At 37.6% G+C, this 24,315-nt stretch overlaps 1 protein-coding gene across 3 annotated transcripts in view; it reads left to right on the top strand.

The window, feature by feature from the left end:
- Window positions 1-23,772, top strand: part of ARHGAP15 (Rho GTPase activating protein 15) — an 831,062-nt gene extending 807,290 nt beyond the window's left edge. For all 3 annotated transcript variants that reach the window (XM_072613186.1, XM_072613188.1, XM_072613185.1), the window contains one exon: window positions 22,445-23,772. In XM_072613186.1, coding sequence (XP_072469287.1) covers window positions 22,445-22,628 — 184 coding nt within the window. In that variant the 3' untranslated portion in view covers window positions 22,629-23,772. The remainder of the gene's footprint in view (window positions 1-22,444) is intronic.
- Window positions 23,773-24,315: the final 543 nt, after the last annotated feature.

The following is a 24,315-nucleotide window of genomic DNA, read 5'->3' as shown; positions in this document are numbered from 1 at the left end:
GTGACACCTTTGTCTTTCATTTTGACATCAAATAACATTGATAATTAAATTACTTTGGCAGGAGAAAAGAAAAGGCAGTTCTTCCATTTAAGGTAAATTTGCAAAGTAAATCATTTTTACTGCTCCTGAGATTATTTACATCTATTGCTTCTATGAGAGTGAAAGGGAAACTTGTCTCCTCCCCAAAAAAAGTTCAACCAGAAAAATTCTCTATACATCTGAACCACTTGGAGTACGTTTTTGCATCCTTAAAATGCGCATGCATAACTAACTGTTCTTTGCAAACATATAACATCATAGGTGGAGGATATCTTATTACCAGGTTATTTTCCAGTACATTTGGCATAGTTAAAATAAAGTATATTAACTTTCTTGTAGAATAATGTTGAAAACAGAGTTGTCCCAGGCCTGAAAGCCTCAGCCATTGTCAGTGAGTTACAAAACTGACAGGAGGTCCAAATAATCAACTCTGCCTGGTGCATATACTGTAGTTTTCCCCTGGGATATCTGGTCTAATCCTACAACGTATCTGACTGGCATGAATGTAGAATTACTTTCAATAAAGATTTTATTTCAAGCTTGGATGATTTCCCCCAAAACATCTTGTCACTGAGGCAAAGTATATCATAGAATATCTGATTTTTTTTTTTCCCACAAGTCAGCTTTCAAGGGGGTGAAAAAAAGCATTTCAACACAAGTACTCAGCTCGGGTCAATTCACTGGTAAAAATCACGTTTTAACGCATCTAGCCTGATTAAAGATTTGCTATATTTAAAAAATCAAGGAACTGTCAAGGAATGCTTTCCCCAAAGCTTATATATGTAAAGAATAAGTAGCAGATTTGTTTTTCTATCGTTTGCAGGCTCTATTCAGTAGCCTGCAATCGAACTGTGCTCAGAAAAAAAAAAAAAACATTTTTTTCCCAAGCTAGCATAAAGGCATATTTGCTTTTATGCATGTGTGGAAGAGTTAGAGGTCCCTTCTTCCAATAAAGATGGAATTGTTTCTTGGCTAAATGATAAATATTATATATATATATGTATGTATATATGTATATATACATACATATATATATATAATTTCATTGCTAGGAACATACTAAAATCTTCTTTTTTGATTCCTTTTTTTCATCTTTACCTTCTCATTCAGGATACCAAATTCAGTCATCTTACTAGCAATAGGTTAACACTACTTAGTTCTATATTGATTTTACTTAAATGTTCAATTTTGGATTTATTTACAGTGTCTCAACCAAGGTGTCATATTTAACTTTTTTTCCACAAAATATTAAAAATAATTTCTTTACCTGGTGAGCTCTACTCATAAAGGGCCCCCAGAGAGCTTTTCTGACTAGATTAGATAATCTGTGAGATTTCACTCAATCAACAAACATTTACCAAATACCTACTATATGGTTGGAAACATGATAGGGGCTTCAAAGACAAAAATGAAAGCATCCCTATCATCAGGGAACTTGTATTCAATTGGGAGATACAACATACACACACACACACACACACACACACACACACACACAAATATATACATAAAATAAACTGTTGGTGGGAACAGAAACTAGCTGTTTGGGTGATCAGAAAGGCCTCAGATGGGAGGTTTTGTTACAGTTGAATTTTACAGAAAAGGGAAAGCCCAGAAGTGGTAGTGAGGAAGAAATCCATTCTAGGAATGGAAGACAACCTTTGCAAAAGATTGGGGACAAAGGCAATGGAATGTGTGACAAATGGCAAGAACAGTTTGGTTGGAACATAGACTTCATGAAAGGTATTAATGGATAATAAACCTAGAAAAAAAAAGGAAGGAGCCGGATTATGAAGGGATTTTATTTGAATTTGATCTTAGAGGTAATAAGAAGCCACTGAAGTTTATTGAACAGGGAAGGGAGGTGATCCGATCTGATCTGTGCTTTAGGAATACCACTTTGGTAGCTATGTGGAGGATAGAGTCAAGAGGGGAAAGATGAGTGAGAGAACATTTAGGAGGTTGTAGCAATTGTCCAGATGAAAGATGAGAAGAGTCTTAACTCACGTGGTGACCATGAGTGAAGGGCAGGAGGCAGACACAAGACACATTTTGGTGGCAGAATCAGCAAGATGTGGCAAATTGATCCAGCTTTATGGGATGAGAGAGAGGAGAGTTCAGTATGACTCTGAGCTTTAAAAATGAATGATTGGAAAGATAATGGTACTTGAAACAGAAATAAGGAACTTCAGAAGATAGGTGGGTTTGAGAGAAAAGAAATCAAGTTTTGTTTTGGAGATGATGTCAGTGAGATACCTGTCAGACAACCAATTTGAAATGTATAATAGTCAGCTTTGGATGTGGAAATAGAACTGAAGAGAAAGATTAAAACAAGATCCATAAATTTGGGAGTCATTTTTACTGAGATGTTGAAACCACAAGTTCTGATGAGGTCACCAAGAGAGCATGTAAAGAAAGAAGAGAAGGCAGGCCAGGAGAGAGTCTTTAGGTGACATGACTAAAGCTATGACAACAAAAGCTACTTTTGCTATGTGCTGAGTGACAGACAAAGTTTATTTAGGACACAGTCCTCACACTTCATGGGATGTACAGTCTAAGAGGGAGATAAGACACAAACATAGTCATAATGTATAGCACTTTTAGTACAAAATTTTAGTGTAAAATATAGTTATACTTTAGTGCAAATTTTAGCACAAAACATAATTATGTTTTAGTGCAAAATATAATTATCAATGCATTATGAGGATGAAGGTCTTTGCCATGGATTGTGGGAACTATGGATGATGTGGCATTTGAGTTAACCTTAAAGGATGGACAAAGAGTACATTCCAAGTATGGAGAATAGCTTGATCTAAGACAGAGGCTAGGTGGTACAGTGGGTAGAGCACTGGGCCTGAGTTCAAATTTATACTCAGACCTTACTAGCTGTGTGACCTTGAGCAGTCACTTAACCTCTTGTCTATCTTAGTTTCAACTTTGAAATGAAGGGTTGTTGTGAGGATCAAATGAAATGATTTTTTAACATATTTAACACCATGCCTAGCACATATCATGTGCTCTATAAATGCTATAAATGCTAGTATTAGTATTAAAGATTTAGGGCATGTTTGCTGGGTTAGAGAGTATTCTAGCTATACTATGAAGGGGAGTAGCATAGCCTGGAAAGGTAGGATAGCATCAGATTATTTGGAGACTTGAAATATCATGTGCAGCAGTTTAAACTTTAAACTGATAAGAACACTAACAAACGTTTTTGAAAAGAGAGAAAATCTAGATGTAAGAAAGATTATTTTGACAGCAGCGTATGCCCCAATAGCAGCTAGGTGGTGCAGTGGATAGAATGGAGGGTCTGAAAGACCTTAGGAAGACCTAAGTTCAAATCCGGCCTCAGACATTTACTAGCTGTGTGACTCTGGGCAAGTCACTTAATCCTGTTTGCCTCAGTTCCCTCACCTATAAAACAAGCTGGAGAAGGAAATGGCAAACTACTTCAGTGTCTTTGCCAAGAAAACCCCAAATGGGGTCACATAGAATCAGACAGTATTCAAACAGCTCAAGAACAACAAATATGTCCCAAATGGTTCACCCATTTCCTCTTTCTGTTTAGGTGGTCTATAGTATACTCCAACGACAATACTGCTTGTGGTTTCTAATTGATAGGATTGGGTAACCACGTAGTGCTTGTAGGCAATTGGAAGGAGTCAGTGGTGAGGAAGAGACTAAAGATATATGAAAAGTGAGGACTGTGGGAACAAGATCTTAGAGGAAGAAAGGAAAGAGGTAGAGGGATCAGCTTTAGGGAGATATGAAAGAAGAAAGAGTGGATAATGGTGTTGAGAAGGAGGAAGCAAACTAAGGAAGCTCAAGTCAGATAATCTCAATATTCTCAGTGAAGTAGGAGGCTGATATTTTAGTATAAGAATGGGGAGTAGTGGGGCCACTGGGTGAGGGAAGAAAGGTTCTAGTAGTCTCTCTAAGGGGCAAGGTAGGAAATCAATAATAGCTTAGAAAAAGATTGTTGATCAAGGACACAGCTGAGGTTATATGTTATGCATCAATTCAATTTCATGACTTTTTCTAGAAATGCTCCAGCAGCCCTGGAAAAGGAAGTGAGAAACTGATTCTTCAATCCCCTAGAGAATTTTTAGTGAACACCCTCCTTTAAAGACCAGGAAAATTTATGCTCAAACTGCAGGTTGGTTATACAGGGATAAGAATTTACAGATCATGAACTATCGGTCAGAGGTGAGGGATTCTACTGCAACAGCTGGTAAAACATTAAAGGGGAAGATCATGTGGTCGAGGCTGTGATTAGGAACAAGTAAAGCCAGCGTGGGGAAGGTGGGTTAGGAAAATAGAGATGGATCAAGCAACTAAGCACATTTGCAGAGTGCTCAGAGAAAGACCTGAAATAAATATGCTTTGCCCTCTGGAGAAGCAGGAGTCTTAATAAATTAGTTTTTGTTATTGTTGATTGAGTATTTCTCACCTTCAAAGCCCTTTCTCATCTATCATAAACCATAAGATTTAGGACTGGAAGGGATCTAGTCTGCTACACCTAATTTGACAAATGAGGGAGCTAAGTATGCCCATCATAACCAAGACGGTAACAAAGTCAGAATTCAAGCCCAGTTCCTGATTCCTAGAGATCATCTATTCCAAATCCCTGTCAAGAATATACATCTTTTCTTCAACATCTTTATGAACAATCATCCAGTTCCTTTTTGATCCCTTCTAATGACAACAAACTTACAGATTCACAACATGGAATATTCCATTTTTCAGAGAATTCTAATTGTCAGAAAACTTTTCTAACATCAAGCTCAAATTTCCCTTCCTATAATTTCTATTCATAGGTTATGTTAATAGTTCTGCCTTCTAGAAGGCAGAACTCCAAACATCTGAAGAAGATTCCACTGCTCCTTCTTTACAATCTCCAAACATCTGAAGAATATTCCACTGCTCCTTCTTTCATCTTCAATTATCTAAGTTAAAATCTCAAATTTCCTCAACTGTTTTTCATACAAAATAGTATCTTTATCCTGGTCACCCTTTATTGGATGCTTATCCTTCAACATCCAATCTTAATCTAAAATTCTTTTGTGTTAGACCTCACTTTAAAAAAAATAATTATAGTTTTGGATGAAGATAAGCGACTTCTATTAACCTACCTATGGTCTGAAAGTACTAATAATATGAAAGTATTCTTACTGGAAAATGAAAAGATCTCTCTCTATTACACCCTCTTTAAAAAAATAATAAGAGGAAGAAACAAAAAGAGACTTTTTTTCTCTTGAGACATTTTCCTTCCTTTTTAATCAAAATTGCTCAGCTCTAGATAAGGAATTTTCAAGTTATGTGTGTTTCAATCATATCTTCTGTCCCACTTGGCTAATTTATGTTGATCCATTGAGCTTCATGCACAATCCTCAGTGTTGTATATAAAATGTGACTGGTATATACTAACACTTTCTGCTTTCCTTATTAGGCAAATTCAGGTAGAAGGTAAGACCAATTTTATTTTCCTTTGCAGAAATAATTCACCATATGATGTGTTCCTTAGCTCCTCTCTCCTGAGTCCAATGACTTTCCCAGGATGTTGAAGTTACCAGCTAATGCTTAGTGCTACAATAGAAGCTGAGCAAATGAAAACATGGACCTCTTTTGCTACTATCAGTAGGAAATAATAGTCTTATGGGGAAAAGCCAAAGGGAACACATGGCTAAGAATTTTTTAATTCCTTCACTATTAATTTTCTACTCAGAAGGTGAGAAGTGAGTAAGGATGCCTTTAGAAGTAGGCAGACTTTCATATGAAATTACATCTAGGTAGGGGACAGTCAAGATCAGTTTGTTTCCTAATATCAAGCTCAAATTTACCTTCCTATAATTTCTGTTCATAGGTTATTAATAGTTCTGCCTTCTAGGACTGTCACTTCTCTCATATGTAAATATGTTCTCTGACATTAATTAGGTGGCCAAAAATAAGGTCACTCCAGATTCCTTTATGGGGTTGGCAAAAATTAGAGATCTGATACTGTTTTAGATCAAATGCCACTTATTTTTACCACAGACCAGAAAACTGGCATAGGACTAGGAAATAAAGAAAAGAAAAAATCCAGGCATTCCTCATTTTATATGATCATATGTTCCAAAAAGTTCACCCATAAAGCAAATCTGCCCTGAATCTACAGGCAGGAGATTACAGTGTTAGTCCTGGCTCTGGGACAGATGCATTATATGACCTTGAATAAATCATAGGCCATCTTTAGGTTTTAGTTTCCTCACCTGAAAATAAAAAAGGGGAGGAGCTATTGGACAAGGTGATATCTAAGGTCTCTTTAAGCTTTAGCATTCCTGAGTGGAAGGATTATTTTCTTTTTTATATTTGTATCCCCAGTGCATAGCACTGTACTTGGCACTAAGTAGATACTGTGCATTGATTGATTGATTGATTCTACTGTTTTTTTTATTATACTCATTTCATAATAAGAGAAAAATTTTATGGTGAGGAAGTAAAATCTACCCTGCACACACACGCCCCTACTTGAAAACTACTAAGAAAGAGATTGAGTTAAAATGGTGACCAATCTATGGCATCCTATGCTTCACGGTAGACCAATAGCTCTGTTGGCTGTGTATAGACCTAAAGCAGTAATTCACTTTAACTTACCACTTTTATATGACTTCCAAAACCACCTTCTTCTTCCCTCTCTTTCTTTCACACCCCTTCCATTTAGAGGACTCTCAACTTCATATTCACAGTTCCTAGAACCTAGTAACCTTTATCTGTTTTCACTACAGTAAGTATTTATAGTGGCAAATAGAGCTTGGCTGCTATATCACAGTTAACCAAGAAAGTGGTACTACCTAGCACAAACTATATTACAGACCAAAAAGTCACTAAATTGGAGGCCTCAGGTTAGGGGAAAATGACTTATTTTCTTGTACCTCATTTCTGGAATTACATTAGTCTTTTCTTCACAAAAAAATTTCTTATGAAATAGCTTTACATCATCAGCTGCATCTTGGACATCTCAACCTGGATGTTCCATTGGTAACTGAAACTAAACATATTCAAAATAGAACTCATTATCTTTTCCCCCTTAATCTCTAATTTCTTCCAAATTTCCCTATTTCTGTTGAAGGAAAACCATCCTTCCAGTCACCCAGACCAACAATTTCATTATCATTCTCAGCTGCTCATTCTCTCTCATCCCACATAGCCTATAGCCAGATCATGTCATTTCTACCTTCCAAACATCTCTTGCATATGTGTTTCCTCTCCACCCATACAACTGCCACCTTGGTAGAGGCCCTCATTACCTCTTGCCTCAACTATACTTTGCTGCTATTGTTTCATTGTTTCAGTCCTGATTCTTTATTACCCCATTTGGGTTTTTCTTGGCAAGGATACTGAAATAGTTTTGAGAGAAATTACTATTTTGCTATTATATTAACAACTAGTGATTAAATGAGAATTAAGGTTTTTCCTCCTTTATTTCTCATTTAGGGACCATGTAGGTTAGTCAACCAGTCTCTGAAGGACATGGTTGATTGATGAGATGTCTCCTAACCCTCAAGAAACATGTTCCTCCATCTTGGGCAGAAACCCACCTAAGTAGAAGACCTTAAGTTTGTTTAAGGCGTAAACAGAATCTTATCTAGGTGAATTCTTTCCCCAGAGCAATGAGTCCTTGTTCTTGCATTGCAATTGGAGTTTAGGGTGACCCAGCTCATGAAGGAGAAAACCAACCAGAGTGGTCTGGGTGGATATGGAGGCAGTTGAGGGTCTTGATCAAGCCACATTCTCAGCAGGAGGAGGTGAAGACTTCAAGACCACCTCATTAAAATGTCAACCAATCAGGATTGATTTTTCACTTGTTAGCAGCACTAACTTCTCCAAAAATATATTTAAGACTTTCAGCTTCTCCATGGTTTTGTCTTTTGTTACTAAGAGAAACCACTGACCATCAATTTTATTGATTATTAGCTAGCCTAATTAATAAATTGAATATTAATTACCCAGAAACTCAGTCTCTCTGGTTTTTCATTCATCGCAGTTTGATATTTCCCTCTCCAGTTCTTTTTACAGATGAGGAAACTGAGGAAAACAGGGTTTAAGTGACTTGCCCAGGGTCACACAGCTAGTTAGTATCTGAGGTCAGATTTGTACTCACAAAATTCAGTCTTTCTGACTTCAGATCTAGCACTCTATCCATTGTATCACCAGCTGCCTTGACTATTATGATAGGCCTTCCTGCCTCAAATCTCTCCACAATCCAATCCATTCTCCACTCAGATATAGAACAACTTTCTTAAAATATAGCTCTGATCATGTCATACACCCTTCTTCTCAATGAACTCTAATAGCTCACTAGTAATTCTAGGATCAGATATAAAGTCTTCTGTTGAGCATTTAAAGCTTTTTATAAACTGGGTCCTTCCTACCTTTCTCAACTTCTTATGCTTTACTTATCCATGTGCTCTAGGCTCTAGGTACACTGGCTCACTTGGTGTTCCATGTACACACCAATCTAATACCCCCCACTGCTTTGCCATTGCACTAGTTGCACTGGGATAAACACAACAATCTGTGAGTAGATGCAGCTGCCTGAATGGGGATCCAGCTAGCTGGGTAACTCAGCTCCTCTTCTCCTGTCTTTCTCCCCATCCCCTTCCTTCTCCTCTCCAAAGGAAGGTAAATTTGGATGGCCAGAAGATGACTAGTTAACTTGGGGTTTACTGGCTGGATTTCATCCTTTCCCTTTCCTTTCCTTTCATCAGATTTGACTTAAGGAAGGAACAGCACACATTCCTTTGGGTATGGAAATCTATCTAACCCTACAGGAAGGCAGGGGGAAGGGGATAGAAGAGGAAGGATAATAGAAGGGCCAGCAGATTGGGGAAAGGGGTAATCAGAAGCAAATGCTACTGTTCAAGGGAGAGAATGGAATAAATCGAGGGCAGGACAGTATAGAGGAAACGTGGTTAGTCTTTCACAACATGACTGTTATGGAAGTGTTTTACATGACTACACATGTAAGACCTACATGGAATTGCTTGCTTTCTCAATGAGGGTGGGTAGGGAGGGAGGAAGGGAGAGAATGTGGAACTCAAAGCTTTAAAATGAGAAATGATGACATGACTTGCATGTAACTTGGCTAGATCTGATCCTTCCCTTCCCTTCCCTTCTCTTCCCTTCCTTTCCCTTCCCTGCCCTGCCCTTCCTAAAACCTTAAACCTACTGCACTCTGAAGCCCATAGATAGGACAACACTAGGCCCCTGCCTAAGGACTGTTTTCTGGACCCTCCTGGCTTAAGAGTGATTATCAATAGTAACGGTTGCTGTTTCCCTCCCAACCTGATGTAGTTATTTTTCTTTGCCTCATTAAAGGGGCCATCCCCTGATTACTTCTTAAACAGGCCTATTCACTGAATGGGTGTTACCTTACCCTAAGTAAGTATCTGAATAGACCTTGACCTAAAGGGGCCAAGGTCTCCCATTGCATTCTGGGTCATCTCCGGTCATCCTGATGAATATCTGATCACTGGATTCAGATGGCTCTGGAGGAGAAGTGAGGCTAGTGACCTGTACAGCCCTCCCTCACCCAAAACAAAGCCAAGTGCAAGTCATGTCATCATTTCTCTGATGGCATGGTCTTCTTCGGCAACCAAGGATGAACACAACAACTACAGTTGCACTGGGAATGCTGTCTCTCCTTCCCTCATCCTCTTGGCTTTCTTCAAGATTCAGCCCAAATCCACCTTCTGAAAGAAGCCTTTTCAAGTCCTCTCACCTGCCCTCCCCTTTGAGATCACTTTCCATTTACTTTTTATATATCCTCTATATACCTAGTTATTTGCATGTCATCTCCCCCATTCTAGTGTGAGCTCCTTAAGGGTAGGAATTGTTCTTGTTTCTATTTGTATCCCCAGTCCTTCACACAGTGCTTGACGTATAACAAAGCCTTCATAAATGCTTATTGACTAACTGATCCATCCACTCCCTTGAATTTAGTTCCCATTTCTTGTTCTGACCCTGATCTCTCTTCTAAACACCAGATTCATAATTCTGACTGCTAACTGGCCCTCTTTACCTGAATGTGCCACCTCAAACTCAATATACCTAAAACTGAACTCATCTTACCCTTTAAACGGTTCCCTCTGTCTTCACTTCCTTATTTCTGATAGAGAAGTTCCCTTTTTTCACTGAAATTTAATACCTTGCAGCTCACCTTTGACTCCTTTTTCCTCTACTCCACATCCAATCATCTGCCAAGTCCTATCAGTTCCACTCCACAAAGTCATCCTTTGTTTTTTATCATCACTTCTACTAACCTAGTTCAGACCTTCATCAGCTTTCAATAGTCTCATAGCTGTTTTACCCATTTCCAGATTTTCACCTCAAATCCAACCAAACACTGCTGCTAAATTAATTATCCTAATACCCGGCTCTGATCATGTTGTTTCCTTGCCCCAAACTTCCAGAGCTTCACATAATTGCCTACGGGGTTCACAATCTGGCCCCGATTGCCCTAGCCTTATCTAACGCTATTCCCCTTTAAGCACCCCATGCTAAAATGAAACTGCTCTAGACACAGTTCTCTCAATATGTTTCACACTTTCCAGTTTCCATACTGTTATTCATACCGTTCTCTCTTACCAAAATGGATTCTCTCTATCATCTCTACCTACTGAAATCCAACTCATTTAAGACCCAACTCAAATGCATCTCTCAGCTATGTAGTCTTCACTAATCCCCTAAGCAAACTTGAACTCATTTTCCTCTGACTTCTCAAAGCGTCCCTTACATAGTTAACATATTCTGTTGAATTAAAGTTACCTGTCTGGTCTCCCATACTAAACATACTAGACTTCTTGAAAGTATCTTTTTATCCTTTTATACTTCTCAGAACCTAGCACAGTGCCTTCAGCATAGTAGGTTCTTAAAAGTTATTTCAGCCCAGAAAGTGTTTTAATGCAGCTAATCATTAGCTAATCATTAATTACTGGGTTTGGGAAAAAGTCAGAAACAGTCTCAGATTCAAAATAACAGTGCTTATAATCAGGTCAAAATGCTACTTCAAATCTTGAGTGAAAGTAGTGAGTAGTTACAAATCATAAATAAATGAATTCATCCAAAACAATTAATTTGCAAATTAACATATGGAATTATTTCTGAAACATTTGGTAGTGACCTCCCAATAGCATGAACTTAAAAGTCCTTGTAGCAGGTCAAATGTTGAATGTAGGAAACGATGCATTTGTAACAGGACTTCTAAAAGAGCAGACAGTTTTCTTTTGGTTTCATGCTGCTTAAAGGCTATGTCAACATGCAGCTCTGATTTTAAGGGAGAAATTGCAAAATTTTTTTCAGATATCCTGATTTTCTATAACAGCTCTGTAGGAAGCAATATAGGTCATGTTAAGTAAGACAGGTAGGTATGTATCTGGAACCACTCTCGCTCAAACCATCATCACTTAAAGACAACAGTAACATAGGAAAAATCAAGTGTGAGCAAATTATCTTCATTTGTCCTGTGTTTCTATAATTCTTTCGTTGTCAAAGTCATAATCTCAAGCAGGATCTAAGTCTTTAATACTACATATGGAATCCAAAAGGTTGAATAGTATTTTGTAAACCCAGTGTGGTCTATTTGCAAGGTTTGCCTTTCCCATCATACCTTCCAAATTTCAAAATCAATAACCATTCCAAAGTCGTATGTGTTGGAAAATTGCAACCTTACATACATGTGGAAAACCAAGCTTCCTACACAATGACTCCATCACTCGAGAGTTGTCCTGCAGTCAATTATGTGGCTTCCAGTTTCCTTTGCAAGTTACTATGGTAACAGCAAAAGCACAAATTAAAAAAATATTTTTACTTACATATGTCCATTAGAGCCGAACTATTAGACACTTCAGAATTCTTAATTCGACATAATTTTCCCTTGGTCTTTACGATGAAGAGGGTTATGCTTTCAAGATGAGAAACTTTTGGCTGTGATTTTGCACAACTAAGAAAATTCTTTGAGCTAGCAATGCCACTCACTTTTGGAAAAACTTACGCAGCATACGGCTCCACAGTTTTTTGTCTGGGTTCCAACATCTGTAGCACTGGATTATAGATTGTTTCTAAAATAATCTTAAATTGATGCATCATTGCTCCTTCCATTTGGGCCTGACAAAAAGTAGCTCTGGCATTTCCTCTCCTTTGTACATTGTAAACTGTATATCACTTTTTCTGCTCATGCCAAAAAAATGAATTCTTACCCATTTCAAGTTCTTATAAACTTAATTTCACTTAGTGGTAAAAGAATTGCCTCCACTCTGAGTGTATTTTTATTCAAGTGAGAATACATCAAGTGCTGTTCCATGAACAAATGCATGAAATCATAATTATTTTTGTCAAGCTATTCTGAATTAAGCAGTATTAATAAGCTGCCTTTATAAAAAGCTGTCGTTTATGTCCTCCTTACTCTCAATAGCCAGATCGTACAGTTCTTGAGACTTGGAGCCCAACAAGTTGTTTAGATGTCATTATTTCTAAGAATTCTTGGGGTAAATAATGAGAAAAAAATCTCTGCCCCCAGATTAGTTTGGGATAGTGTTGCCTCACTCTACCTGGGGCTTGTCACCTAACCCAACATTTCTCTAATGTAAGAGAAGTAGATTGAGAATGTGGAGGCATGGGTTCAAGTCCCAGCTCTGTAGTTAACTAGCTGTATAGTCTGAGACAATCACTTAATATCTCTAAGCCTCAGTTTACTCATTAGTACAATGAGGGGGCTGGACCAGATGATCTTCCAGGTCATATTCAACCCCACTGTTCTATAGTTGTATACCATATTTCTCCCTTATTCCTTTGCTTTCAGATCTAGCCTTTTACCCTCACATCTGAGACAAGGTGATAGAATTCTTCCATTTCTTCTTTGAACTGAGGGTTCAGTCAAGTTCAGGGTCTGTCCCATGCTTCTACACTAAAGAGTTTTAATGTTTAAGCTTCTGAAGAATGATATAAATTCCCAAGTTAGGGCCTAAGAGGTGATGGGAGGTATGTGAATGAATGTCTAGTCAATTTCTTAAAGAGCTTGATAACATGGTGCTAAATTTTGAGTCTGGGAGATTGAATTAGATTACATTAGACTACAAGTTCTTTGAGGTCAGAATTTTTCTTTTTAGTTTCTTTTTATCCCCAGTATTTATCATAGTGCTGGCTCATTATAACTGCTTAATAAATGCTTGTGGGTGTTAAAGAAGGCAAGATTATACATGGCATTCAATCTCATGCCGTAATCTGCATAGAAACTCCCCTTACATCCATTCAATCATTCATTTATTCAAATATATTTGAGCAGCTACTATAGAACCATATTAGGTCCTATACTGCCAAAAACCTCTGGTTTATAAATATGTTACTTTTCACAACTGGGGAAATCATACAATTCATCTGTAGTTTGTACTGTTAGAAGTATTATACAGCCCCACAATACCAGAGTTGGAAAGGAACTCAAAGGCCATGGAATCCAGCTGGTTCCTGAATAAGATAAAAATTCCCCATGCAACATATGCTATAAGTGACCATTTAGCCTTTGATTAAGAACTATGAGGAAAGGGAAACCCATAACCTCCCAACGAAACACATTGGAAAACTTATTTTTGAAAAGGGTTTTTTTTTTTTCCCCTTCTATAAGTATAAAGTAACCTCTTTAAACTCCTGAAAGTAGCTTTTCAGTCCCTTTGTGGCTAAACCAAACAAAGTATAGTTGGGATAACACAACAACAATATCGGATTTAAAGTCCGAATCTCTCTGAATACCATCTTTGCTACTTTCTACCTATGTGACCTGAGGCCAGTTAGTTAACCTCTTTGGACCAATGAGTTGGATTAGATAACCTCTTAGTAGTAAATCTTTGACCCTATATTTAATCCCTTTTCCAAATGACAGCTCTTTAAATACTTGAAGAGGTGCATCATGTTCCCTCTAAGTCTTCTCCAGACCAAATACCCCAGTCCTTCAGCTGATCTTCATGTGTCATAGCTCAAGATCCTTTGCCAAACCACTTACTCCCCACTCACCACAATTTCGTTTGTCAATGTCCTTTCTAAAATGTCATGCCCCTAATGGAAAAGAAAACTTCTGAGTGGTCTAAACAAGACAAAGTATAGTAGGTAAATCATCCATCATCTTTAACTGTTATTCTTATAGATTTGATGCTTGATCTAAGTCTATATTCTCCCTGGTATAATACTTCTTTAATTTGGTTGTATTTTTACCAAAAAAAAATTACCAGTGGAAAAAAAAACTAATAAATGTGACAATTTCATTTGGCAACCAATCCTTCTTTTCTATTCTTAGTACCCAATTTCTTGCCCTCTTTACCTCCTGCCTAGATTACTTTAACTGTTTCCTAGATGGTCTTCCTCATTCTAGCCCCTTCCCTTTCCAATCAATCCTACATACTACAACCATGTTAATTTTCCTAAAATAAAGTTTTGATCAAATCCCTCTCCATATCAAGAACCTGCACTGGTTCCCCATTGCCCACCAAAATTGAAAATCTTTCACCTGTCATTCAAGGTCCTCCATGGTCTGACTTCTACTTACCTTCCCAACATTATTTTCCATTACTCTCCCTCCTTTGCATTATGCTTCAGTCAAGCTGACCTATCTACCGCTGCCCCCCCCCCCAACTCTGTTAATAAGTTCCTATCATTCAGCACTCTGCCACCTCCCTAGTGAAAAATGATCTCTGTGCTTCTCATATAGATCTTATCTAGTTCTACCTATCAATCAATGAGTACTCATTGATTCAGTGTTTACACTGAACTGGTTTGGCACCAATAGTTCTTGTCTTCACATCCTAATGATAGAAACAAAATAAAGGTGAGGAGGGAGAATATTCTAGGCTCAGTTAATGTGAAGGCACAGAGATGAGAGAGGGGATGCTCAGTTCGAAGAACAACAAATAAGCTGACATAACTGATTTGTGGAGAGGAGTTGAGAATGACAAAACTTGAGCTGTAGAAAGGAACCAGGTTGTGAACAACATAAAATGCCAAACAGAGAGGACATTAGATTTGTGTCTGCAGGTAATAATGGCTAGGGTGGTGGCATTGTCAGATCAATAATTTGGCTGCTCACTTTTGCAGCTGTATGGAGGTGGATGGATTGGAATGTGGAGAAATGAGATGGGAGTGGGGGGAATTAGTTAATAGGCTATTGCATTAGTCCAGGCTAGAAGTCATGAGATTCTGACCTCGGCTGGAAAATGAGTAAGTGGAAAACAGACATTCGGGAAAGATACTATAAGGGTAAAGTGGAAAGATTTAGCAATGGATTGAATATATAGGGTGAGGAAAAGTGAAGAGTCTAAGAGAATACCACAGCTACAAATCTGTGAGAGCGGGAGGACAGTAGTGCCCTTGACATATAATATATTACTTATTTGTATACTTATCTCCACTACTAAATTATAAGTCATTGAAGACAGAGATAGTCTTGTTTAATTTTTCATTTTATTTTTTTGTTTTTATCTTCGCTTCCTTCTCCATGCCTAGAATGATATCTTACGCAGAGTTGCTAGGTGGCGAATAAATATTTATTAAATTAGTGTATACATTATATGCAATAGCTAGGAGGCACAGTGCCTAGAGCATTGCGCTTAGAATAAAGTAGACTGATGTTCATGAGTTCAAATCCAGCCTCAGACACTTATTAGCTGTGTGACTCTGGGTAAATCACTTAACCCTATTTGCCTCAGTTCCTCATCTGTAAAATGAGCTGGAGAATTAAATGGAAAACCACTTTTCATATCTGCCAAAAAAAAAAAATCTTAAATTGGGGTCAAAGAGAGTCAAAAACCACTAATGACAACTGAAATATGTTTCACTTCTCTACTCCATAGCACCATAGTGATCTAGGAAAGTATTTTGCACATTTAATAAACGAGTAGGAATCTAATTTGGGTGTTATATAAATTATTGAACAGAAAGGCAGAAAACCTAACCAGCTCAGAATGGGGGAGGGTAGAAAGTTGGAGGGATGGTGCTGACTACTGATCAACCACTTATCTCATTTCCCCTACCTATAAAGTTGGGGTAATCATGCCATCTATTATCTCAAAGAGGGAATTTGAGGAGCATGGTGACACAAATTAGGCCACAGGTAGGAGTAGAAACATGCACTCACATTTGGATAGGCAAGTTTTACTATACAAAATAACTTGCCCAATCTCACAGATCAAGTCAGTGACAAAGCTAGGGCTAATTTTTCTATGCAGCTCTATCCCCATGACTATTAGGAAAACATCTGATCTAATTCCATCTCTGATAGGGGAACATGCTTGCTTCTCCAGCCCAACCATGAAGTCTGGGAGGACCGGAGATCCCAGGATTGGTAGCAGTTGTTTTGTTGAACTGGGTTCCACCCACAGCATCTGTGCTGAACTAATGTTTTATTAATTTCCCAACACACCACCTACTGCTTGGTTGATATCCAGAATGTAGATGTGCCAGCTTAAAAAAAAAAAAAGTCTTTTGCCACAGTAAACAAACAGGATGGAAAGTGTTCCAGGTCTTTCTCATTCCCATTCTCTCCTCTTGATTGCATTTAATTTGTTTCAAAGCTGCTATCAGGTCAATGGGCCTTCCTAAATTGGGAAAAATGACTAAGCCTCCCCCTTCCATTTTTTGGGGGGCTTAAGGAGTTCTATGGCTGGTGTTTCATCAGTATATTTCATCAACTGCACTTAATAACCTAAAATGTATGGGAAAGTCAAATGTATGGGAAACCTTACCAAAATGTATAAAAATAATTTATGTAGTATTATCCACTTGCAATAAGGTGATTATATTTTAGGAAACTCATAATTAAGCTGATCTGATTTGCACCACATGGAAAATGTGCTCAGAAGTGGACAAAAAAGCTATAGGTTTAAGGAAGCACTGTTTCATATTTACGTTTGCAACAAATAAAAAAAAACTAAACTAACTGAAGGCTCATACTCAGGGAATATACTAAATGACAGTTTTGGCAGGATTCCACTATGAGACAGTCTTCCCTGTATGTCCCACACACTCACATTAGAAAAGTCAGTCTTCAAGGGGGCTCAACTCTGATGGATCAGGCAGCTTGATAGCAGGTAGAGTAGGGCAAAGAAGACTGACCTGCTAGCACCCTACCCCTCTATCCTCTAACCTCCTTTACAGCTGAAGGCAAGTAACCTCTATCCTCTAGGTTCAATCCTCACCCCAAGTTAGAGGACCAACCCTGACCCTAGACAGGAGGAACAAGTTTCCCAGCTAGACTTGCTATGACCTATGTCCCAATGGTGACAAAAATTCATATTTCCATAATATTCTGTGGTTTACAAAGTCACTTCTTTGAAATAACCCTGTAAGGTAAAGTATTATTCTCCTTACTGTACAGATGAAAAAAACTCAGATTTGGAGAGAGAAAAATCCTAGATCAGATACCTAGCGTCAGATTTGGGATTAGAATCCAAGTCATATGATTCCAAACCAAATGGTTTTTTTTTCCAGATAGAGAAGTTCAGAAGGCACAGTGAGGCCCTTTGTCATAACCCATTAAACTTATGTGTATGTGTGAATTACATCTCATTCGTAATCATCCAAATCCCTCTCTGTTTTCAAAGTGATCAAAATGTACATTATCTTTGAAAACTTTCCAATTTGTTTACTTTTTTTAAAGTCCATCCCCATCTTGTCCTCTATCCTCTCTTTATCCATCCAATATCTGACCTCCTACTTTAGTGTCCCTCCCATTTCCTCCACAATTAGGAATCTTCTTGATTCTCCAGGCCTTTCTTGGAACTAGTGTAATGATCTTGAAACTCCCTGACCTCAGGAAGTTTACATTCTATTGGAGAAATATAACATGCAGATAAAAAGTACACATAAATGAGGTCATTGGAAGAAGTGAATATCCAGAAATTAGAGGAATTGGGGAAAGTTTCATGGGGATTATGAGTAAGAACTTTATCTGCTTCTTTAAGGAAATTAAAGATTTTGAGTAGAGACACAAAAGAACTGTTTTTAGGCATAGAATTTGTTTTCTATAAATTGAAAAATAAATTAAAAAGTTGGTTTCAGGAAATGGTCAACCAATAATATTTGTTAAGTGCCTACCAAGTGCCCAACATTATACTAAGCTCTGGTGATACAAAAGATAGTTCCTACCCTCAAAGATATCACACTCTAATGGATAATTTGGCAGCATCAGACCTGTGCTTTAGGAAGATTATTATCATAGGTATGTGAAGGATTGGCTCAGGAGAGGAGAATCTGCAAGTAGAATGAATAATGAGGAGTCTACTTCAAAAGGTCATGGAAGCTTGAGGTAGAGAGTTGATCATGTGAGTGGAGAACAGAGATATATGCAAAAGCTGTTACAGAACTAGAATCATTAATTTGCAAACGACTATGAAAAGTGAAGAAGGAAGGAACAAGGATGACTCTGAGGTTCCATACCTGGGTGATTGGGAGAGTCTTTGACAAAAACCGAGAAATTTGAAAAGAGTTCTAGGTTTGGAAGTGGGAGTAGGGATAGCTGATGAGTTATGATGAATTTGAGATTTCTACAGGACATGAAGGTGAGCATATGACTTCTGAATTTGAGAGAAGTGATTATTTTTCTATTATATTAGCAACCATTTATTGAATTAAGATTAAGGTTTTTCCCTTTATTTCCTCATTCAGGTATCAGTCCCTGTAAATCAATCACTTTCTGCATTACCCAAATCTCATTTATGTTCAAAACATATTCCTCCTTCTTGGACAAGACCCCACCCTACTAAAAAACTTCACTTCTGTTTAAAGTGTAAACAGAATCTAATCTAGTTGAATTCCAGCCCTAAAACACTAAGTCTATGCCCTTGACACCCCACTCCCCAAAAGTGGAATTTAGTGTAAAGCAGCTCATGATTGTTCTGGGTAGAGATGGATTCCTTTGTCCAGATTGCTGGAGTTTCATGATTAAGCCATGTTCTCAGCAGGAGGAGCTGAGGGCTTTCAGCCAACCTCCTCATTTGAAAGTCAATCCCCTCATTAATTGTTCACCAATCAGGGTTGATTTTCACCTGTGAGGGGAGCGCACGCACACACACGCACACGCACACATACACACCCTTTTCCAAAAGTATTTAAGCATTCATTGGTTTTGTTTTTGGTTACCAAGATAAACTACTGACCATCAATTTATTGATTATCAGCTAGCCTAATTAATAAATCAATTAATCTCCCAGAAACTGTCTCTCAAGCTTTTCATTCATTTCAAGGTTCTAAAGAGAGATTAGGGCTCAAGATATAGATTTGGGAGTTGTCTGCATAAGAATAATAATTGACTCCATGGAAACTGATGGGATCATAAAGAGAAAAATTATGCTGGGAAAGAAAAGAATAAAGGATAATATATAATTGAACTGGACTAGTTAACTCTGGATAGACTCAAGACTCTACACAGAAAAATGTACAGCCAGGGCAGAGGAATAGAAAGTCTGAAGGTCACTAAAAGGACTAAGAAATGAACAGTAAAGTCGAGGAAGAGAAGAAAGAACAGGAGATTGTCAGAAATGAGAATTTTAGTGTTCAAGACTAGAGAGATGAAATAGGTATGGGTGAAAGCTTCCTATGAGCTGGTTATTCTTGTGAATCTGCCAATTGTCTACGGGTCTGTCTTATTTACAGAATTGACCTCCTTGTCCCCCATGCCACAATCCTCACCGTTCCACTGACCAAACTCCAATCATCACAGGATGCTAGGCAAAATTATTGAAGACTTAAAGTGCATGTTGTTTTCTTCTTTTCTCCCTATTAAGTCTGCTCAGATTTTTATTCTCCCAACCTTTCCTTCCCTCTTTTCCTTCTGAAAACTAAATGGCCTTGTGCTTCCAAAGTCCCATTTTTTTTGCTAGGTATTAATTTTGAGCTAAAGTACTCATATCAAATATTTCGTGGTTTGCCTATTTTGAAGAAGGCCTACTATTCAGCATCCAACCTATCACACCATGGGTGCTAGATAAGGAAATGATAATACAGTGGCCCTTCAAGCTAAACTTGGCCCTTTTTCATTCTACATTGTGATGGAGAAAATTAGGACCAGTAAGTATTTAAAAACAGAACTGGAAGCTTTTTTATTTTTTCCTTCACAAAAGATCTTTAAAAGGGACCATTTTCCACCTTGAAGAGTGAGTCTCAAAAATCTCTAAAAATCTCCCTAACTTTGATCATCTTCAAACGTTACCTTCTCTCACTGAAATATAGTACCCACAGGTGTGCTAGAAAGCATTTGATGACTGGTTCTCCAGAAAAAGAAATATATGTATATGTGTGTGTATTCATACACATGCATTACATATACATGTATATAATGTGCACATACACAAGCACACATAAGTTTAATTTGCATTACCATTTTCTCTATCATTTTCTTCAATCTAAACAATCCACAAAACAATAAATCAAGACCTGATTTGTAGCATTCGCTAATTATCTGGTGGTAAAACACACTGAAAATTTAACAACTGAGCTGATTCCAGTGCACCATTGAAACACACCCACTTCAGTGGAACATTACTGGAGTTATTTCCCCATTCAGGAAAATAGGGGAAGGCTCAGTTGTTAATATATACTCTTTCCTTCCGGGAAACTCCTGTCTCACTACCTTCTAGGATACTATGCCCATGCAGTCTACTGGGTCTTTAATAATGAAGAATGGAGCTGCAGGCTATCCTATAGAAAAGCTCTACAACCATTTGGAAAGTGACTTAGAGGAGAAAATCGGTCCCAGTTGTTAAACACACGAGCATAATACACCAAAGAAACAATTCTGCTGTCTTGAAAAAGAGAAAGCAGAGTCAAATTGTATTCAAGTTTACATGAGTTAGTAAATATGGTTATGAACTAAAATGGCAGGTTTCCACAAAAGCTAAAGTTAATACAAGTGCTTTAAGAAGGTACTTGGCAAACCTAGAAACAGAATAAAATGTTTTGCTCTGAATTCAGTTGAAACCCAAAAGATCTCTTTCCCTTCATACCTTCTTCCCCCTAAATTTAACAGTGAACCAAGAAGTCTGATGTTGTAAGCTTAAGCATTATTTTCCAAAGCCCCTAATTTAAACCATGGAGTTTTATTTTCTCTTAAGGAGCTTTGTGTCAGGGTAGACATGGTGTCACCCTTAATAGCACATTTGTAAAGAACATTTCAAAATGTGTCATTGGTTTTCCAGCTCTTTGTACTGTCCTCACACCAACAAAAACCTCCTTGGTTTCAGTGGGATTTTTGCCTGTACAAAGACTACAGGATCCAATCTTCTTTTATTTGGGTATGAACTTAACTGCTATCCAAACTGAACAGACTCACTTTTCAATTCACTTGTTTTGGCCATCTGACAAGATGCCTTTTCTTCTCCATTCCCACATCTCTCATTTCTTTCAAAACTATTCAAAATTTGTTATTTATAATGCCTTTCCACAAACTAATCTCACCTGGCCCTAGCCAACCTATATCACACTCCTTTAACATTCATTTCTTCCTTTCATGCCTAGTTCTATTGTGGGGTTGGGGTTTTTGTTTGTTTCTGTGGTTAGGTAGCCTTATTTATTTTAACTCCTCAAGGGCAGACTCATTTGTTCTCCTTCCTTTTATCTTTTATACCTAATAAAGATGACTAAAATGCTCACGTTTCTATACAGCTTTAAGATTTGCATGATATTTTGCATACATTAGCTCCTTATATTCTCACAACAACCTTGGGAGGTAATCCCATTTAACAGAGGAGGGAACTGAGGTTCAGAGCTATGAAGGAACTTGCCCAGGATGGCATAGCTAATAAGTATCTGAGGTAGATACTCTCAATACTCCACATCAGACTGCTTCTCTACTCTGCACACAGTAAAGGGATTCGGGCTGTCTAGTTCCTTAAGCAGACATTCCAAAACATCATATATCTCTACATAAATGATCATGAATAGAGAGGGGGAAAATTATTGATAGAAACATGACCACTTAGATTAGGAAGATCTTGACTAGATTTCCCTATTGCACCTTTACCAGCCTTCTCTCTTTGTTTCTTTGTTTTCCAAACAAGTAGGTGGTACAGTGGATTGAGTGCCAGGCCTGGAGTAAGGAAGACTCTTCTTCCTGAGTACAGATCTGTCCCCAGACACTTACTAGCTGTGTGACCCTGGACAAGTCACTTAGCCCTGTTTGCCTCAGTGTCTTCATCTACATAATGAGCTGGAGAAGGAATTGGCAAGCTACTTTGGTGTCTTGGCCAAAAAACCCCATATAGGGGAGAGTCAGAGAGTCAGACACATCTGAACAGTAACAAGCCAATTTCAAGGGCCTGTCATCTTCAAGAGTATCCACAATTTTTTTTAATACTATTGTCTGACTGATTTATCTTTTCTCTCTTCACAGGATAGTGGCCAAAGCCTCAAAGAATCTCATGTCCACCCAAAGTTTAGGAATTGTATTTGGGCCCACACTTCTGCGGGCTGAAAATGAGACTGGGAATATGGCAGTCCACATGGTATACCAAAACCAAATAGCAGAACTCATGCTAAGTGAGTACAATAAGATCTTCGGCTCTGAGGAAGACTGACAGACAAGGCACATTATTGAAAATGTTCACATCTGTCTTGATGCCTAATATTTTTACATTTCTGTAAACATATTTCTGAAATATTTTTTTTCTTTCAAGTGACAGATGCCTCATTTTGTGAAAACTTAATGACGATTTCATGTTTAAGTTCCAAACATTAGAATAAAATAATTGACAATATTTGCCTATATGTGTTCAACATTAACCCTTAGAATGCCATGCCACCCACCACTTCTAGGACTTCTGTGGATGTCTGAAGATTTTCAGAAACGTTGGGAATATAACATATTCACAAGTTACATGCAATACTGATTCTAGATTCTATATGTATATATTAGTCCATATTTGTGCACCCTCAGAGATATATGTGTAAATATAGTTGTACCCAGTTAGTCAAAAAGTGACAAAGAGGCAGAGATTAATATATTGTAAAAGGTTACAAGAAAGACCCAGGTCTAAAGCTAAAATAAGCATCTTTCTTCTTTTAAGAATGTTTTTTTGCTTGTGGATAGTCTGGCTATTTTCTGATCTATATTTACAAATTTGGGGATTTTTTTTTAAATGCTAAAGTTGGGTTTTTTTCCAAAGAAAAATGACAGCTCAAAATACTATTTCCCCTTCCCTAAACACACCATCCTATAAGTTAGTTACAAACGAAATTAGAGCCTGACTATTTTGTTCTTAATATCATACAAGGATTGCATGGCTGCTCATTTTTAATGTTAACATCCATTTTGATTCTTCATCAGACTCTACATCTTCCTCTTCCCTGGCTCTGTCATGTTCTGTAGAATTTTTATTATGCTCCTGAGGATGCTTTATTGGTGAATTACATTAAATTCATCTAGAAAGAACTTTAAAAAAAAAAAAAAAAAAGCTTTTTCATATGCCCTTAGGATTTCTTGGCTAGACTTGAATCAGTTTCTGCATTTGATGGTTAGTTTCAGTTGTCATGGGTAAACAAAAGGGTAACTGTATAAAATATATCAAATATTGTTTTATTTTGAAAAGTATGTTTCTAGCTATACATATCCCATACCCTGTTTTATGAAAGTATTCTGCTGATAAAAATGTAGACTTATGTTTGACAGCTTTTTAATCAAGTTCAAACAGAGTAAATAAAACTAATCCAGTGTGGTAACAAGTCAGTCTGGTTATCGATCTGTTCATAAAATGAAAAATAAGGTATGTAAATAAAATGTGTGAAACTGAGATCCAAGAGCAAACATTTCGAGCAATTGAGGACTCAGACATGAAGTGGATATATAGATGTGCTTCATGGCACACAAAGAGATGTCTGAACAGGCAGATAACATGGTTGTTCCCCAGCATACATCATACTGACTGAGGAATGGAAAGAGATCTCTCAGTCCACTCCCGCCTAACTTTATGGTGAGAAACACAGTACAGGAATGGCTCATTTTACTTTGCTTCACAAATACTGTGATGTTTTCAGTTTTTTGGTTTATGTTTTTTACAAATTGAAGGTTTGTGGCAACCTGTCGGCACCATTTTTCCAGCAGCATGCGCTCACATCGTGTCTGTTACATTTTGAGAATTCTCACAGTATTTCAAACTTTTTCATTATCATTATATCTGTTGTGATGATCTGTAGTCAGTGATCTTTGACATTACAGTATTGTAATTTTGTGGGATGCCATGAACAATGCTCATATAAGATGGTGCG

Source organism: Notamacropus eugenii, chromosome 5, assembly GCF_028372415.1.
Source record: "Notamacropus eugenii isolate mMacEug1 chromosome 5, mMacEug1.pri_v2, whole genome shotgun sequence".
Taxonomy (NCBI): domain Eukaryota; kingdom Metazoa; phylum Chordata; class Mammalia; order Diprotodontia; family Macropodidae; genus Notamacropus; species Notamacropus eugenii.
This window is presented reverse-complemented; position numbering and strand designations above follow the sequence as displayed.